Source organism: Sminthopsis crassicaudata, chromosome 3 (genome assembly GCF_048593235.1).
Source record: "Sminthopsis crassicaudata isolate SCR6 chromosome 3, ASM4859323v1, whole genome shotgun sequence".
Lineage (NCBI taxonomy): Eukaryota > Metazoa > Chordata > Mammalia > Dasyuromorphia > Dasyuridae > Sminthopsis > Sminthopsis crassicaudata.
The window spans coordinates 180,944,688-180,963,721 of NC_133619.1; the positions used below are offsets into that span (position 1 = coordinate 180,944,688).

Genomic DNA, 19,034 nt, shown 5'->3' on the forward strand with positions numbered 1-19,034 from the left:
ACTTTGTACACACGTAATTATAGTTAGAAGATATATTTGGCTATTAGAATTGGCTTCTTTGTTTATTAGCAGAAAAATACAGTAATCAGTTTTTGTTGTTGTTGTTGTTAGGGTTTTTTTAACCACAATATTGAAAAAGAAAAATAAAGAAATGTGGTTTTGGAAGTAGAAATTAAGCATTATTCATCAAGAATAGTTTCAAGGATAATGTGTTGTTTTAAAAAATGTTACTAAGAATATGCTGTTAAAATAACTTCAAATGTTTTTCAGTTGTTCAGTCATTTTTCAGACACATTTAATTCTTCATAATCCATTTGGGATTTTCTTGGCAAAAATATTAGAATGGTTTACCATTTCCTTCTTCAACTCATTTTACAGACGAGGAAACAGAGTGAAGTGACTTGTCTAGAATCATATAGCTAGTAAATATGAGGCCAAATTTGCATTCAGGAAGATTCATCTTCCTGATTCTGCTTGATTACTGACTTGTACTTGTAGTACTTTCTCCACTGCACTACCTAGCTGCCCCCAATTTGAAATAATGTCAGCTCTATTAACATTTTAAGTTATTTTCTGGTAGCTTAGGTGGTATGTTTGAAATTTACAGGCAGATAACAGTAAATTAGAATATCTTTTTGGTTTTTTCCTTTTTTTTTTTTTTTATCCTTTTTCCTTTCTCTTTTCCCTTTCTCTTCTTTTCTCATTCACTAGCTGTTTTATTCATTTGACTGCTTATCTTATAATATTCTATATTGTTTAAGCTATAATATTTGTCTTATCTCCCCACCTAGATTGTGAGCCTACTTTTTAAATTTTCTTTGTAATGCAAATAACACAGAATTGTCTGAAGGCTTAAAATAACAGATCTCTCCTTGAATCTTTTTAATTTTTTTGATATTTTCCAAATCACTAAATGTCTGTGAGTCTCTTTTATCCTATAGAGTTGTTTTAGGAATAAGCTTTGAAACCTGAAAAATTCTGTGTAGATGAAAAATAGTTTTTGTTATTATTAATGGTTTTATTAGCACAGAATTCTAAATAGTTAAGTTCAATAAATGTAAGTTATATAACTATAATTCTCTGGCCTGGAATGTGTGAGAGAAAGCTATACTCCACTTTACCCTTCTCTCTTTAAGTGGGTTGGGAGAGGTAGTTACACATATTTTCAGATAACATTTCTAATAGTGCATTGCTAGAAAAATGTGGTTGATAGCATAGTATTAATAAAAGTCGATGGAACTCAAGTGACCACCTGGTTAGCTATGCAATATTCTTGCTACTTTTGATTCCCACTTATTTAGGAAATGAAGAAAGAGAACTGTTTTTTTCATCATAATATTCTTTTTTTCCTTTGGGTTTCAAGATTTTGTGCTCAATTCTACATTACCATAACTACCTTACCATTCATACTCAGTCTCCTTTTTCCTTTTTATACTCTCAGTTCTTGTCAAAATGTGCTGCCAGCTGGTTCCTGCATAGAACATTCTATATCTTACAGAATACATCTCTTTTAGAATTCCTAACTTCTAAGCTATTTATTTTTATTCCATTTTTTTTCTCCAGAAATCTAACTTAATTTCTTGCTTCTTTCTTTCCATCTTCTCATGTAGTCCATGTGGCCAAACCATTGCTTTTAGAGGCTCTATTTGTCCTAGTGGAATTTTTCTTAGCTTTATCATTTTTTCATTGTCATTGTTTTGTTCTCCCTACTTTTTTGTTTGTTTGTTTGCTGAGGCAATTGGGGTTAAATGACTTGCCCAAGGTCACACAGTATGAGGAGTTAAGTGTTTGAGAACAGATTTGAACTTACATCCTCCTGACTTTAGGGCTGATGCTCTATCCACTGCACCTCCTACTTTTGTTTCTCGTTTCAGTTCTTAGATTGGAACTTTGTACCTTGAATGGTTAAACCCTGTTTGATCCTTTCATCTCAATTGTCCGTACCCTAACTAAAATGGCTAGTATTAGGCATTACTTTCAATACTTAGTCTCTTTCTTTTTTTGCTAGTATATCTTTTCAACATTTATTTTTTTTCTTCTTTAAAAAATAGTATTTTAATTTTCCCCCAGTTACATGTCAAGAAAAATTTTCACATTCATTTTTTCCAGATTTTGAGTTCCAGTTTTCCCTTGCCTTCTTCCCTTCCCTCCCTTTCCCAAGATGGTAGGCAGTTTGATTTGGTTTATAAATATGTTATGACATAAAATATATTTCCATATTAGTCACATTTGTGAAAGAAGAAACAAATCAAAAGGGAAAAAAGGGAGTAAATGCGAAAACAAATGCTTTGATCTGTATTCCAAGTCCATCAGTTCTTTATCTGGTTATAGGATAACATTTTCCTTTGTTTCCAATATTTTGCTTCTACAAAAAGGACTGCTATAAATATTTTTGCACACATAGGCACTGTTTCTTTTAAATGCTCCCCAGTTGAGAGTAAGTTCTGCTGCAAGTCAAGCCCCATTTGGATGTTGGATATCATACTATTCTCAGGGTTCTTGCAAACCACTCTTTCCCCTCTCCTCTCAGTCTTTCCTCCTATTCCCAGTCATTGAGTTGTCCCTTCTTCTTGCCATGTCTCCCTGTTCTTCTAGTTATACTCAGCAAGGTCTTGTTTCCCTGTTTAGTGAGCTATGAAGAATTTTTCTGCTCCTTACTTCTATTCTGACCAGCTAGGACCAGTTTCTGGCTTCAGTTCACCATTCCTGGAGCTTGTGCTGATTGACCACTCATCTCCTCATCCCTTTCCCAAGAGCATCAGTGATCACTGGGACTATTTATAGTAGCTTGTGCTTCCTAGCATAGTCCTTCCAGAATTGACCAACCTCAAGTCCATTTATTTACTTAGACTTGCTTTGGCTTTTTTTGGTGCAGTTTTGATTTAGAAAAAGGACTCTAATTTTGTTTCTCTGATTTTTCTTGTGATTTCTCTATTTGTGGTCCTTTTCAAGCTAGGATTTACCTGTAGATCTAAGCTCTTTACTACCTTTCAATTATTCTCTTAACCAGAACTTTCTCTTTCATTTAAAAGATAAATCAAGGTAGCTTTAAGAGGTCTGAAAATGAAATGAAAATTGAGAAGACTGCAGCTTTCTCCCCTCCCCCAAATATTAAATCCTAAGACAGTACAAAAAGAGCAAAGGAAAATAAGGGGAAAAAGTTCAATCCTAGATGAACAAACACTTAGCTGCTTGCCTAGGTCCTATAAGTGATTTTCTGTGTGATATGGAGAAGTCACTTAACTTTCCCTATCCCTTAGTACCCTTATGTGTAAAAGAAAGGCCTTAGAAGTCTAGGTTCCCTTCCAACTTGAATATTCCATGATCCTGGAAAAGTTAAAAAAAAATACATTTATAGACAGTATTCTCAAATGATCAGTCTTCTCTTCTGTCTGCCTCTATCACTTAAGTGACAAAATGTACTAGATGATAGATTAATATCCTTCTCAGCTCTAACTCTATGATCCAGTCCTGGCACTTGCACAATCCTGTCTTTTCACTGTCTCTTTTCTGGAAGAAGTATGTAACCAGGCCATTGCTATAGGCAACATATGCCCTCATTCCTTTTTCTCTTCATGCATGCAGCCAAGGAGGCTGTAAGGGTGCTGCTAAAAGGCCTGTTCTGCATGGAAACACAGTTAACAAAAGTCCTTCAGAGTGAAACCAGTGTCCGATAAGCATTATAGATCATTAATTTGGAAATAAAATGCTTCCTTTCACAAAGCTTCAGGTATACTGCATGTTATTTGTCTTTTTATTGCTTTTAAACCTCACTTTTGCTTTCTTATTGGGTGGGGGAGGAAGAGGAGAGGAAAGACTTTAGTGCTGAAAATTTAAACATTTTAAAAATAAACATTAGAGGCACATTCCTAAACAAGGGAAATTAGAGTTCTTGGGATGTAGTTAGTCAGTAAGCACTTAGTATGTTCCTAGTATGTGCCAGGCATTGTGCCAGTATGTGCCAAGGGATACAAGGAAAGGTAAAAGGTAGTCCTTGCTCTCAGGGTACTCATGGTCTAATAGAAATAACATGAAAACATTATATAAACAAGGTCATGCAGGATAAATAATAACTAATCAACAGAAGGAAAGCAGTATCATTAAGGGGGACTGGAACAGGTAGAATTCTAGAAGGGACTTAAAGGAATCCAGGGAAGCCAGAAGATAGCAAAGGAGAGCTTTTGAGGTCTGGTAATTAGCCAGTGGAAGTACATGTATCTAGAGATGAAGGATGGTGAGTAAGGTGTTATTGTAGCAATATACAGATTATAGCCTGCATATACCTTCCTATCCTATATACTCTGGTCCTTGTCCTCCTATAGATTCACTTCAGGGAATCCACTCATCACAGTATTGATCTTCTTTGATTTTTTTCTGATATTAAGAGACTGGCTTATATTAGGAGAGCCCTTAATTTCCTGATAACATCATTTGCTTCAATTCACCTTCAAAGTTCCATATTTATTATGTGCTACATCCTGCTTACATCCTTGACATTTTTCCCTATGGCCCTCATTTTTAATTTCTCAGATTCTGGTTTCTGTTATTCGTGGTCATAGCAGTACTGATAATCCCTTTGCTTCTGGTAGAAGTTTTGGGGGCTTTAAATGAACTGTGCAATTTCCCATAGGCAAGTGAGCCTGCTTTCTTGTTCAATTATGTGCCCAACTCCCAAAGTGTATTTGTATATTCTCTTCAGAAATATTTGTATGTATATTTGTGGATGTGTATACAAGTATATATATACAACTATATGCATGTATGCAAGTGTATATATAATCTGCCATATGTGTATGTTTTGTGTATTCAAGTGTGTGTATGTAATACAGTATGTCTGTTTTATATATCTATCTACAACTATGTTTATGTACAGAAGTGTGTATGTGCTATATTAGTGTCTGGTATATACAAGTGTGTTTATATATACAAGTATGTAAATATGTATGTGTGTGTGAGTATGTACACACAGTGATAGACAAGCTTTTTAACAGAGGTTCTTAACTTAAGATGTGTAAACTTTTCCTCCCTTACACTTTGTTAACTGTTTTATAACTAGCTGTAAATTCTATGTATTTTCCTTTATGAATTTACAAATAGTATTCTAAGATGGGTCGATAAGCTTCCCCAGACTTCTTTGACACACAAAAAAAGTCAAGAACCCCTGCCCTATAGGAAGTCAAGACTACTGATGTACTTTGGAAGAGATCCGTGGGGCAGCTGAAACTACAGGACTAGATGAACTTCTGAGACTTCCTTACTAACCAGATGGCCTAGTAGTTGGGAAGAATAGAAAAGATGACAGAGATTGTTTAAAAAAACAAAAAAATAAAAACAAACTTGGAATTCTGAAAAATTGGGGAGAAGGAAACTAATATTTAGAAAAGTGAAAAGAAGTATTTTTTTCAATTTCTTGTTTAACACAACGTGGTGTTCTTCCCTGCCCTGAGAATTAGAAAAAGATGACTTCTATTTTTTCCTGTCAAGGCTTGAGCAACACTTTGGTTGTGCAGTTATTTTAGTATGTATGTATTTCTCTTGTCATTTGCCTTTACATGTGTTAACATGTCAATTTCAGGTCAACTTGAGCTGTAGCTTGGCTCTGTGGTAGAGCCCCAAGGCATACTCAGTTTGTGGAACAGCAAATTAAATAATATTTATTTAATTAATTGAATGAGCAATAGATATAAATTTCACGTAAGAATTGCCCTAAGTCAGCTGTTTCTTTGATCATTTAGACTAAAAGCACCATCTCCAACAATGAGATGAAGCAAATCAGCTCCAATAGAGCAGTACTGAACTGAACCAGCTTCACCCAGCGAAAGAACTCTGGGAGATGACTATGAACCACTCACTACATAGAATTCCCAATCCCTCTATTTTTGTCCACCTGCATTTTTTATTTCATTCACAGGCTAATTGTACACTGTTTCAAAGTCTGATTCTTTTTGTACAGCAAAACAACTGTTTGGACATGTATACATATATTGTATTTAATTTATACTTTAACATATTTAACATGTATTGGTCAACCTGCCATCTGGGGGAGGGCATGGGGAAGAGAGGAAAAGTTGGAACAAAGGTTTTGCAATTGTCAATACCAAAAAATTACTTATGCATGTATCTTGTAAATAAAAAGCTATAATAAAAAAAAAGAATATTAAAAGCAAAAGTGAAACATATTTGTTCTGTAAAACTATTGCTATTAGTGATTTCATCAGTTAGAAAATAATGAATTGAGACCCTTAATTTTGGCTTTCTACTTTTTTGTGTGTCCTCACATTCTGTAGCTTTACTCAGAAGTACCCACCGGTGAAATTTTTATCAGAAAAGGATCGAAAAAGAATTTTGGTAAGTTTTTGCATATTTTTTCCTTCATTCACAGTGTTCTTTTTAGTAAAGGAACTTCTTTATCCTATTTATCTATGATCTTTGATGACTTATGAATTGTAACCCATCCCTTTTAGGATGCTTGAAATTGAATTTAATACAAGCTTTACCAGAGTATTCATAGTACTTATCCCACAGTAAATTTATGGGAACTTAAAAAAAAGAAAAAGAAAAGAAAAACACTTGTAAGAAAAATGTTACTTATTTTTGAGCAGCAAATAAACTATCTTTACATAAAAACTGCTCTTTCTAAGAGTAGACAGATTGGTCGTCTCCTGCCTTTTCCAAGTGAGTCACATAACCCAAATCCAGACCAATCCAGAAGCTTCTTTTACAAATGTCAGCTCTCTACTTGGGTCAAAGCCTCTTTATAACTCACCAGAAATATCTATTGCCCCATCTGAGTTTGAATGGAGTAGTAACCCATGATGATGTGGCACAGGACATTTATTTCTCTCCAGTCTTCTGGAGCCATAGAATTTTCTGACGAATGACACAATCATGACCATTTGTTAATCTTGTGTAAGATTCTATGTCGGAAGGACTAATGGTTTTGAAGAAGACTTTATACATGATATGGCAAAGATCACAGGGTCATGAATGATAGCAAAATTTATTCTATTTTACAAATAACTGGAAAATTCTGACTACTATTTCTAGAGCAATTGCTCTAGAATAAGTTAAACTGTGAGAAAAGACAAATTCATCTTTTTTGGAGGGGGGATTTGAGTTTAGAATGCAAGTTTAAGCTCTAAAATCATAAAGTCTATATAGTGACTTACCGTTTATGAAATGGTTATACAGCTTTAATTTACAAATTCTTTAGCACTAAAACTTGGGGCCCTTTTGACTGAGGGACTGTTAAAATATTCATACCAAAGAATGGTTTGTTGAAATTAGTTTTGAAATTATTATTTTCTTATTGTTGAGCAACCTCACATTTAAATGCCAAGTTTGACCTTAAACACTTTAGCTCCTTTTGGCACTTTGAAAAAGCTTTAACATTAATGTATCAACTGAAGTCTGTAATGTGGAAAACACCAAAAGTAAACAACCAATTTTCAGTGTAATGGATAACAAGCCTTTTTTTGCTGGTACCTTTATATAAATTTGCCAGAAGATTTGGTTCTTATTCTTATTTGATTCTTACCCTTATTCTTCCTTTTCTGGCAAAATTTTTCCTCTTCCTGAAGCCTTCAGCTTCTTTTGGTATTCCTTCTATTAGGAATGCTTACTTAATGAGCTAAGATAAGAAGAAAATATTCTGATAGCCTAGCTAAGTAACATAAAGTATTAAGTGCTTGTGATAGAGGATAATTACTCCATTAAAGCAACTTTGGCCACCTAGGCCTAGGGACTTTCTCACAATTTCATGCCTCTGAAGTTAACAAAATACAGGAAGCAATTCTTAAATACAGTGCATGGCTTTAGGTTCTAGGCTGTTGATTTTGCAATTTATATGTAAAAAACAATTGAATAAACACTTACTAGCTATCATCCTGGGCAAGTCACATAACTTTGGTCTGCCTCCATCATTTCTCCTCTCTCTCTCTCTCTCTCTCTCTCTCTCTCTCTCTCTCTCTCTCTCTCTCTCTCTCTCTCTCTCTCCCTCTCTCTCTCTCTCTCCCTCTCCCTCTCCCTCTCCCTCCCCTTCCCCCTCCCCCTCCCCCTCCCCCCTCCCCCTCCCCTTCCCCCTCCCCCTCCCCCTCCCCCTCCCCCTCCCTCTCCCTCTCCCTCTCTCTCTCTCCCTCTCCCTCTCCCTCTCCCTCTCTCTCTCTCTCTCTCTCTCTCTCTCTCTCTCTCTCTCTCTCTCTCTCTCTCTCTCTCTCTCTCTCTCTCTCTCTCTCTCTCTCTCTCCCTGTCTGCAAAATGCCCCATTTGGACTGTCTGCCCCCCAGGGTTCTTCATGACAGTACAATGAAGAGAGCACTGGATTTGGATTCAGAAAGTCTAGATTTGAACTCTCATCCTCTTACTACCTAACACCTGGGCTTTAGTTTCCTCATTGTAAAATGAAAGGGCTAAAGATGGTTACTAAGATCTCTTTGAATTCTAAATCTGATTTCTTTCCCAACTCAAACATTCTGTTGTTCCATGATTCTAACATAAGCAATCATATTAAGAATAATAATTAAAAATCATTCCTAAAAATATACATTCATTAAGGCTTAAAAAATTAATAAGCCAGGTATTTTCTTATGTATTGATTCACTTGCTCTTCCTCATCACCATCATAAAATAGCTGACATAATAATGATTTAAGATTTTCCAATTTTTTTTTTCTCACAACAGTCATATGTAGTAGGGAATATGAATATCTTTATCCTCATTTTACAGAGGAAGAAAGTGAAACTACAACATTTAGTGGCATAGTGAAGAAATGTCTGAGCCAGGATAGGGAGAGTACCTTTTAGCATTTTTTTAGAGTGGCAGACAGAGAGGGAGGTTGAAAGGAGGAATGGGTAAGAAGAGATGGATGTTGAGCAGAATAGGATGGCTTTTGTGACCTAGAAATTTCATCTGGGAACTTTTAAATTAAATAAATGAAATTGCTGTTCTGTAATGGAATTGGAATTGAAATCAGAGCAAAACATGGAAATTTTATTTATTTTTTTTCTATTTATACCTGGCTAGCCCCTACTATCACTCACACCTTCTCCCCAAGCATGAATACATATAGCATCTTTTCATTCATATGTTTGAATTGACCCTGTGTTTCTTATGGATTTTAATTTTAGGAAATTGGTTATTACTGAACCCTGTCACAGCACAGTAACTGCATAATTATATCACTTCTGAAATAGCACATAGTTAGATTCTACATAGGATTTACCTTTTTGTGATGATAATTAAGCAGCAGTTTTGTGTGTGTGTGTGTGTGTGTGTGTGTGTGTGTGTGTGTGTTGCATGTTAGCCTTTAAATAGTTCTTGCTATTTGCTTATCAACTTGTTAACTTTTTTCATTGGTGAATTCTTATAATGGAAACCTCTATCTCACAGACATTCAATGCATGAGTCACTTTGCCTATTCTATGCCTTCTAATGAAAATAATTCTATTAGGTCTTCTACCTATGGTAATGCCATCCCAGCATTACTCAGGGTATCTCATGTGAACAGAATGCTGAAATGATGTAATTAATGTTCTATAAGAGAAAGATGTTTTTCAATTTATAACACCTATCTTCCTGAACAATTATCTGAGTAATATCTTTTGGTTGTTTTAGAGATTGTTGAGATATTTATGCTTGCTTGCTCTGGAGTAGAAGTTAAGGTATTACCTGAAATATCTTTACCCTCCCATCTTCCCTTCCCACTTCTCCCCATTCCCACCTCTCCATCCCCAACCTCAGCCAACTGCAAAAGCCAGTTTGTAAAATCTGTTTTCATCTGATTTCTTTGGTGTTTTCTGTAAATATTTCATACAAACTGTCCTAATGCAGATAACTGGAGGAGCAGGGTTTGTGGGTTCTCATCTTACTGACAAACTAATGATGGATGGCCATGAGGTTACAGTTGTGGACAACTTCTTTACGGGCAGGAAAAGAAATGTGGAACATTGGATCGGCCATGAAAACTTTGAACTAATTAACCACGATGTTGTAGAGCCCCTCTACATTGAAGGTAAGAAAACATGTCTTATGGATACTTTTCATTTGGGGGGAAATATTGATTGATGTGTGTGTATCTATGCATCCTATCTTCTTACTAATTGCTAAAATTTGTTATTAATGCTAATATTTTTCCGTTGTTTTTAATTTATTTTTAAATAGTCTGTTAAAATATGAATATAAATATTTCATAAATAATAAAATATAAATTTCTTCACAGTAAGGATAATTTCATTTTCTGTGTTTGTAGCTTATGTTCCTAACACACTGTCTGGCACATAGACACTTAAAAAAATGCTTGATATTATGTTAATAGCGTAATTATAAAATGATAATAAAATAAACCAAATTAAAATTCATGGATTTATGTGTCATGTAAGATTTGTATATTATATATAGCTAATTAACAATAATGTATAGAAAAGAATTGATAGAATCATGGTGATTCAGATTTTTTGATTTTTTAAAATCTTTTTCTGCGAATTCTTGTTCCATTTATCATATATTGTTCCATGTGTTGTAAATAAGAAAAAATACATTAGTGGGGTTTTGTTGTTGTTGTTGTTGTTGTTGTTGGCTTCTCCTTTTTTTCTCCTCACCCTCTCTCTCCCTCTCTCTTTCTCTCTCTATATATATACACACATTTTTGTCATTTGAAAGAAATTGAAGTTTGAGCTATGTCTTAGAGAAGTCATTCAGTTCTTTCCAGTAACTGCCAGCAAATGATTAGTAGTCCCTTTAGATTAGTGCAGACATGGTGCAATAAAATATGTTGGTAGCTACCAAAAAGTTAGCACTTCAGATTTATTTGACAGATAATGGTTTTGCTTTACTCCTTCCTTCATTAGGTTGAGAGAGGGTTGGGAAATAAAGAAAGAAAAGCTCATCTCTTTCTTCACCTCCCCCCCCCCCCCAAAAAAAAATACTTATAATCCTTTTTTCCCTCTAGTCTCAGCATATTTGAAAACAGTCTTTAGCCTTAAAAAGTTTTAGGGTTTTTGTTGTTTGTAAGTTGTTTGGATTAATGAGATAGTAATTATGATATGGCATGTCCAGAGTACAGTACTCCTGTAATTCTTCTTCTGTGGAGATTTCCTTCAGCCATGCATGAAGGCCATTTGTAGATGAAAGATGCTGGTAATTTTAGGACTTACAGGTTATAACAATTATGTTTCAAAAGCAAAGATATTAGATGGATTTCTCCTTGGATCCTTTGATTTCTTATTGTACAAAGAAGCCAACAGCTAGTTACACTAAGAATTTGATGCGGAGTCAGAAGGAATATTTAATTAGAACCTTGGTAAGTAGGATAGGATTTTGGTGACCAAAGAATTAAAATAATTAATTTGGAAGGTTTGTGGTCTTGTTTGACATATTCAAAGGTGAAAAAGACTCAGGCAACCTCTGCTCTCAAGGAGTTTATAATATAGTAGAAGACATAAAATATGTATGTTTGAAAGACCAAATTAACTAAATTATGATTGGTTCATAGGAAAGGACAAAATAAGATTTATGAGAAATTTGAGAAGGAATTAGAGTTAGAAGTGAGTCTTGAGAAATGAGGAAAGTTTCTACAAATGGATGTTAGACAGAATTTGGAAAGGAGAGGACAAAGGATATAGGAGATAGTGAATGGAAACTACACAGAGAGGGTGGAATGCTGAGTTCTGATGTAGAATAAGTGGAGGCTGGAGACAGGTGGGAAGTAGATTTTAAAGCACTCCATGGGAAGTCTACTCACCTTGAATATTGATAGAAAGTGGGGAGATATAAAAGTTGGAGGGAGGGAAATTACATTTTGGGGCTTGCATTGTAATTGTTAATGGAGAACCATCATGATCTAAAGTTTTTGTTGATAATAGAGGTTTAAGTGAAATTAAGATAGATATTGGCCATTAGAACTGTATCTTCTTTGAGAGACAAATACACTTTAATCTGAATGCTGGACCTAGAGAGAAGAGAAGGAAAAAAATTAAAACATTATCAACAATCATTTTAAATCTTGTTTTTTCTTCCTCCAAAAAAAATTCTCTTGAAGAGAATGAGAATTTGCTTTCATTATTAAACACCAAGATGATCAGAGATTGATATAAAGAGGACTTTAACTATTAATATTTGAGTAATCATTGTAGGAGGCCAAAAATAATGTTGCCAAGCATACCATAGTATGCTACTTTAAGAATCTGAGTTCTGGGGAAGCTAGGTGGTACAGTGGATAGAGCACCAACCATGAAATCAGGAGGACCTGAATTCAAATCTGGCATCCGGCTCGTCACATTTCCTAACTGTGTGACCCTAGGCAAGTCACTTAAGCCCAGTTACCTCAGGGGGAAAAAAAGAATCTGAGTTCTGTTCCTTCATGAGCTTTTAGATTTGAAAAAAACATCAGTGTCAGAATACAGACTTGAGTCATCATATGACTTTAAGCAAGTTATTTCATTCTTTAAATTTCAGTTTCCTCATCTGTAAAATGAGGAGAGATTTCAGATCTTTTTCAGCCTTAAATTGTATGGCCTCAAGTTCATCATTTAACTTGCGTGTTTCTTAATTCTAGTTTTCATATTGCAAATATGAAGCACCAAATAATGGTTGCTGGGTCAATATTGAAAAAAAATTAAAATATTTTTTCAACATTGACCCTTGCAAAACCTTCTATTCCAAATTTTCCTCTCTTTCCTCCTACCCTCTCCCCTAGATGGCAGGTAGTGAAATACATATTAAATACGTTAAATTATGTGTTAAATGTAATATGTGTATACATATCTATACAGTTATCTTGCTACACAAGAAAAATTGGATCTAGGAAAAAAAAAACAGAGAAGGAAAACAACAATGCAAGCAAACAATAACAGAAAGAGTGAAAATGCTGTGTTGTAGACCACACTCAGTAGTCCTCTCTCTGGGAGCAGATGGCTCTCTTCATTATTGGACAGTTGAAACTGGTTTGAATCACCTCATTGTTGAAGAGAGCTATGTCCATCAGAATTGATCATCGTATAGTCTTCTTGTTCCCATATATAATGATCTCCTGGTTCTGCTCATTTCACTTAGTATCAGTTCCTGTAACTCTCTCCAGGCCTTTCTGAAATCATCCTGTTGGAGACCATCTCTCTTCAGAATCTTTGGATAATAAAATGTTATACTTGAAAAGCCTTAAATATCATCTACTCCCTCACCTGACCAGGCTATATGCCAAGAGTCAAAATCCTTTTCTTTGGTAGATAAGAACTTGGTTCTCAGAAGTTATTATTGTTGTATTCATAATGAAAAAAAATTAAAATGTATAACTGTAAAGAGTACTGTGTAAAAATTAAATAGTTTTATCCTCTGTAAAATGAGGCATTGAACTTCATATATAATCAAGTTATTTCTTTTCTAACTCTGATATTCTATAATTCTAAGTGAGAATTGAAAATTTAACAACACTGAAAGGTGGTTCAGTGGTACCTTTTATATTCCGTGCTTATGAAGAAGGTATAACTGATTTGAAATCAAGCAATGCATAGGAAATGGATTAAAGCCGGAATGGATGTTGGAGACCATCTAGACACAGGTTGAAAGATGTAGCAGTTTTTCCCTAATTTTTTTTAACCAAGCTTAGTTTTTCCACTACCTTCCAAGCTCTCAAAAATAGCAACATTCCCTTCTCTTTTTTTCTCAAGATTTTGTGGGACTTTTGGTATTAGCACAAGGAAGAGAGGGGTGCATGAGTCCTTATACCAATGCAGATTGACATTTTCTCTAAACTTACACTCTTGGATAGTTGCCTAGGACACTGAGAGGTTAAATAGTTTGTTTAAGTCAACAAGCTAGGGTATATCAGAATTGGGACTTGAACCCTTTTCTTTGATCTTTTCTCTTAGGCCAGTTCTTTATCCAGGAGCATGCTATGCTGGCTCTTGTTTCTGTATATATACAGACATGTATGTTTTCCTCTGTGGCCACTAACTGCATTAGTGGCCTTTCTGAGAATAAGGTGTTAGGTTCTAGGGTGCTTTTTTTCTCCATTCTTGTATTTTCTAAATATTAAGATGCTATATTTTATTCAGCAGTCAGCCATTCATGAATGGAGCTTACCGGATAAGGGGAGAATATGATACTGTTGTTGTTTTCTTCCTCATTTTCAGGGGGTAAGATATCTCAGATTTTAATTAGCCCTCATGCCATCATTGTGGAAGTAAAGTAGCTTGTATGTCTGGCTAGAGTTTTAATGGCCTCTGGCACTGGGTCTGAATTGAGGCTTTCAGCAGAGAGGAATCAGTGGGGTGTTGCAAGAGACCATCTATTTTTATATGTGCCTTCTGCTTGCATGATAGGAAATAAACTGATTTTGCTGTTTTTATATTCTGTACAATAACTCTGGTGGGATACTTGGAGAATTTTTCCTTCTCAGTTTCTTGCAGTTTTCTTTCTAGATTTTAATAAATGCTTTGTTTGCATAGACTTCAGGCTTCGCTAAAATGTACTCCTAAAAGAAACCACAAATAGTTCATAGGTGGCTAGGCCTTTCTTCCCTAGAATTATTGGCAGTAATTCTGAAAGGCACATTGCCTCTCATATCTGTGTGGTCTACACCATCCCTTTTTCCTTGCCTCTCCCCTTCCTTTGATAACACAACGGGAACAAAACTCCTATGTTCTTAACAGTATTTTTTGAACTATTTTTAGCAGTTCTTTGAAAAAGTGAAAATAAGCATGGCTTTAAAAGGGGTTAACTAAACTAATTTAAAATTCTTTAGGCTCATTTCCTGAGGGTCATAATTTTGCTAGCTGAGGCTACCAAACATTACAAATGGACAGTGCTTATGAAAAGTTCATTTAGTGGTCAGTATCACTGGAAGGGAAGGAAACTTGTAGTAAATGACGAGTGCATACCTGTCTTTTGCCTCCTATTTCCATCCTTTCATCCTCCCCACACCCTACCCCACCTCCACTGAATCATTTTTCATTTTTATTACGGTCTGAAGTATAAACAGTTGACATGCTATGGAGCTAATTCTAGACTAGCAGAGTTAACATTGCTGCTTTATTTACATTCCAACTCATTGCTATTAATATAATTTAGTGCTGACATGGAAGCAGCATTCCTTGATGATAATTTGAAAGAATTTTTCTTTTCTCGTTTCTTTTCATAATTCCTTAAGAAATTTATTTATCAACTAGAACTAAAATAATGTCTTTTTTTTTTTTAAAGGACAGGACCTGAGATAATGCTGTCATTTTTTTTTCTCTCTTTTATCTGCAAAACTACCGAGGCAAAAAAAAGTTGCTTTGTAAAAGAAGGGTTATAATTGTTGTTTATCTTTTATTCTTGAAGAGGACTAATTATATCACAAGGGTGATATCTTGCCCTTTGCTTATCTTAAAAATAGATTGTATGAAAAGGAAGGGGATTTTTATTCCTTTTATTCTTTTATATTTTGTACCTAACTAGGTATTCAAAGGAATAACTAAAATAAAGGAAGATTAGCAATAGTTTCCATAATTTCATAAGAAACTCATTCCCAGGAATTCACAGGAGACAATATGTAAGAGGCATCAAAAACAAGAAGGGAAACGGAGAGGGAAAAAAAAAAGAGGGATTGTAGGGAAGTGTCAGAGCTGGGTTTGCATTCAGAAACAACTTTACCATTTCAAAGGATTATCATCATATCACTAAGAGTTATGACATTCTTAGGTGAAGTCAAGTAATTTCTGTAAGCTTCAGTTTTCTGTAAAATAATGACTGTAGGATCTTAGATTTAGAGCTGGAAGAGAGGGGCCTCAGAAACTCATTGATCTAAACTATTCATTTTACACTTAATTTAACTGAGACTCATGGAGGTTGTGACCAGTAGTAAGGTTGCCTCGGTAGTAAAATCTGAGATAAGCTTAGAACCCAGGTCCTTGCCTTTTAATAATAATTTAGTACTTACTTCACAGGATTGTTGTGAGGATCAAATGAAATAATGTAATTTTAAAATCATTTGGCTAATCTTAAAGTGGTAGCTTTTATTTTAATTTTTTGGGGAAGATGTTTTACATCCATTGTGCTTTCCAGATTCCTTCATGAATAGGATGGATAAAAATTGATTTGTTTAGATTTTTGGAACAGAGCTGGAGGGTACCTTCTAGAATACTTAGGGAGATCAACACTTGCACTGGTATTGTCATTCTTTCCACTAACAAATAGAGAGGTGAGAAATCATGACTTGAATAGAGTCAAGCTAAAAAATTGCCATTCTACAGTTGTTGCTGAAGACTCATTCCTCAAGATGTCAGATAATCATGCAGCTTAACCACACTCTCATACAATAGTTTTATCACTAGTGTGATGTTAAAAGGAAAGTTTTCTTCTCAACAGTCTTTATTGCTTTTCCTTTCTTTCTTTGCATGTATTATTACATGCAGTGGGTATTTAAGATTCATTCTACAGTAGTATTTTTGTAAGTCACAAAATGAGAATTGGAATAGACCTCAGAAACCATCTACTTGAACACTTAAATGAAAGTAAGTCCTGTCATTAACATATCTTACAGGCATCATCCAACCTTAGTCATTTATACAGAATATCAGAAAACTTAAGAGCCAGCTCTTAGAGGAACAGAAAGGAATCGCTTTGTAAATTGCTAAGCAAGTCGAGCTGTTAGACATGCTTTAATTTTATACCAAGATTTATCATTAAGACCCATGGTAATTTTAAAAACTTCAACTGTAGATTCAATCTATTTTGAGAGCCCCTAGGAGGCATAGCAAGTGAGAGTGACATGGAATATGTTCAAAAGAACTAAATGAACAAAAATTAAACACCATGAAAACTGGTTAAGCATCTTTCTGTTCTTGAACTCAAAAAAGTATAAAATAAACAACTGAGAAAATAAAACAAAAAACTGAGAAAAAGTTATTCAGCTAACTTAATTGGAATGGCTTTTTTAAAGCCCCATTTGAAAATTTCTTTCTGTGCTTGGGCAAATCCTGTCTTACAGTTTGCAAGTGGCCTGGTTTATGCCATGGGGAAACTGGATTTTTTTTTAACTTGGTTTCTAATGAAGACTTTCAGATGAAAAGTGGTTATGCCTTTGTTTAGTCTAGAGTGGTAGCTTAAAAGCTCTGTCATATTTCAGGTTCATAGATTCCTAGAGGAGGAGTTAAATGGATCCAAACAAAAGCTTGGCAATGCCAGCTTAAAATACAGTGTCTTTTTCTTTTGAAAGTCTTTTTCTTGGTTTTAAATTTATTAAAACTTGCAAACATATAAGCAATCTTCTCCAGAATCTGTGTCTTCAGTTTTTGGCTTTATCCTCCTGGTAATTCTACTAGTCATGAGGTAATGAGCATATTGAATATACTTGTTGTTTTGGGGTTTGCTTAATTTTTTTATATTGTACTCTTGTTGATTTTTGCCAGTATCATTATATCATATTTGAACATCACTTCCCAAACTGATTGGACCATGGAAGAATCTTGGGCTTAAAATATATTATGGCAGTGGGTGTAATGAAAAGAACTCTGTTGTGTTCTTCATTCTCCTATCTTTATGACCTTGAGCAAGTCACTAAACTGTCTGGAACTCATTTTCCTCAACTGTTAATGAGTTGATGACATCTGAGTAACCTTTTGAGTCTAGATGAATGTATGGTCCTATTAAACCTGGACTCTGACACTATGTGAGCCAAATCTGTCTGGGCCTCAGCTTCCTTATCTCTAAAATTAGATGGTTAGTCTATGGGAAATCAAATGTTTCTTCCAGTTCTAATAACAACCTGAAACTCAGTAGAGATAGTCTACTTCGTTTTTGGACAACTTGAATTGTTAAGTTTTTTAATAAATAAGTCCTAAATTTCTCTCTCTTGGGAGATTGCCTTCATTTCTGCTTCCTAGAGCCAAGCCAAATACTGAATGTACAAATGAAAATGCATTAATTAAGTACTTATTATGTCCCTGTCCCTGGAGATAAAAATATAAAACAAAAGGCTGGTTTTGCATTCATAGACCTTACATTTTAGTAGGGGCTAGCACATATAGTAGAATAGTAGTCACAAAAGTGTATCTTGATTTGGAAAGTCACAGTGTGGAATAAATTAGCATATTTTGTCTTGGAGCAATGATAGCACATTTTTCCAGAACTAGAAAGTGGGTACAAAGGATATAGATGGCACAGAAAAATCAAAGGATATGTGTGGTGGCTGGTGAGAAATCTGTGTGAAGTGAAATTAAACGTGCCTGGAGCTTGGGCAATGGAGGGCAACCCCTAGTCAGAACTGTGGGGATACACCAAGACATGGTTAGTTGGCAATAAGGGAAGATAAGTCGGGAAGTGAAGTCTAATCCCTTTTTTACCCACAAGTCCTGTGGGCACAATTACCCTGGGTCTCTGAATTCTCCTTTAATGGCTAACCATTGACTTGTTTCAGTTGATACACATATGTATCATTCTTTGGCCATTATAGTCATTCTCTCTTGAGTAAACTATCATTTCCAAAATGTGGTATCCAGAACTATACAAAGTATTCTAGATTTTGTGTGACCAAGCTATGATTCTTTTTGTACACAATTTCTTTTGGTTGTAACTTAGGATAACATTGATTCTTTGGGCACAGTACTGAGCTTTTCTATTGAATTTCTCTATACCTTCTTTTCATAAGGAAGACTGCCTAGCAGCATATGTCCTATCTTTTAATTTTGGAGGTGAATTTATTCATCTGAATGTAAAACTTCCACCTTTATTCCTTTTCCATTTTATTTTAGTCAATTTAACTCCTCTTGCCATTCAGTCTTTTTTAAACCTTGATTCCCATATTCAGTATATTAGCTCTCTCTCCTAACTTTGTGTCATTTGCAGATTCCACAAGCATGTTGTCTATGCTTTCATCCAGTTACTGACTGATTAAAAAAAGGGGGGGGGGCGCCAAGAGCAGAGTCAAAGACAAATCCTTCGTTTGTTCTAGGAGAAATCACCCTTCAACATGGCATTAGATAATTAATGACTACTTTTTTCAAATTGGAAATTCAACTCATTCATATATTTATTCAAATTTATCTAACTTGTTGAATTTACAG

At 34.9% G+C, this 19,034-nt stretch overlaps 1 protein-coding gene across 6 annotated transcripts in view; it reads left to right on the forward strand.

The window, feature by feature from the left end:
• The window catches only part of UXS1 (UDP-glucuronate decarboxylase 1), a 143,362-nt gene that overhangs the window by 69,622 nt on the left and 54,706 nt on the right, over window positions 1–19,034 (forward strand). For 4 of the 6 annotated variants that reach the window (XM_074299681.1, XM_074299678.1, XM_074299680.1 and 1 more), the window contains exons 5-6: window positions 6,288–6,348; window positions 9,829–10,009. In XM_074299681.1, coding sequence (XP_074155782.1) covers window positions 6,288–6,348; window positions 9,829–10,009 — 242 coding nt within the window. The remainder of the gene's footprint in view (window positions 1–6,287; window positions 6,349–9,828; window positions 10,010–19,034) is intronic. The other 2 variants (XM_074299682.1, XM_074299683.1) reach the window with 1 other exon arrangement.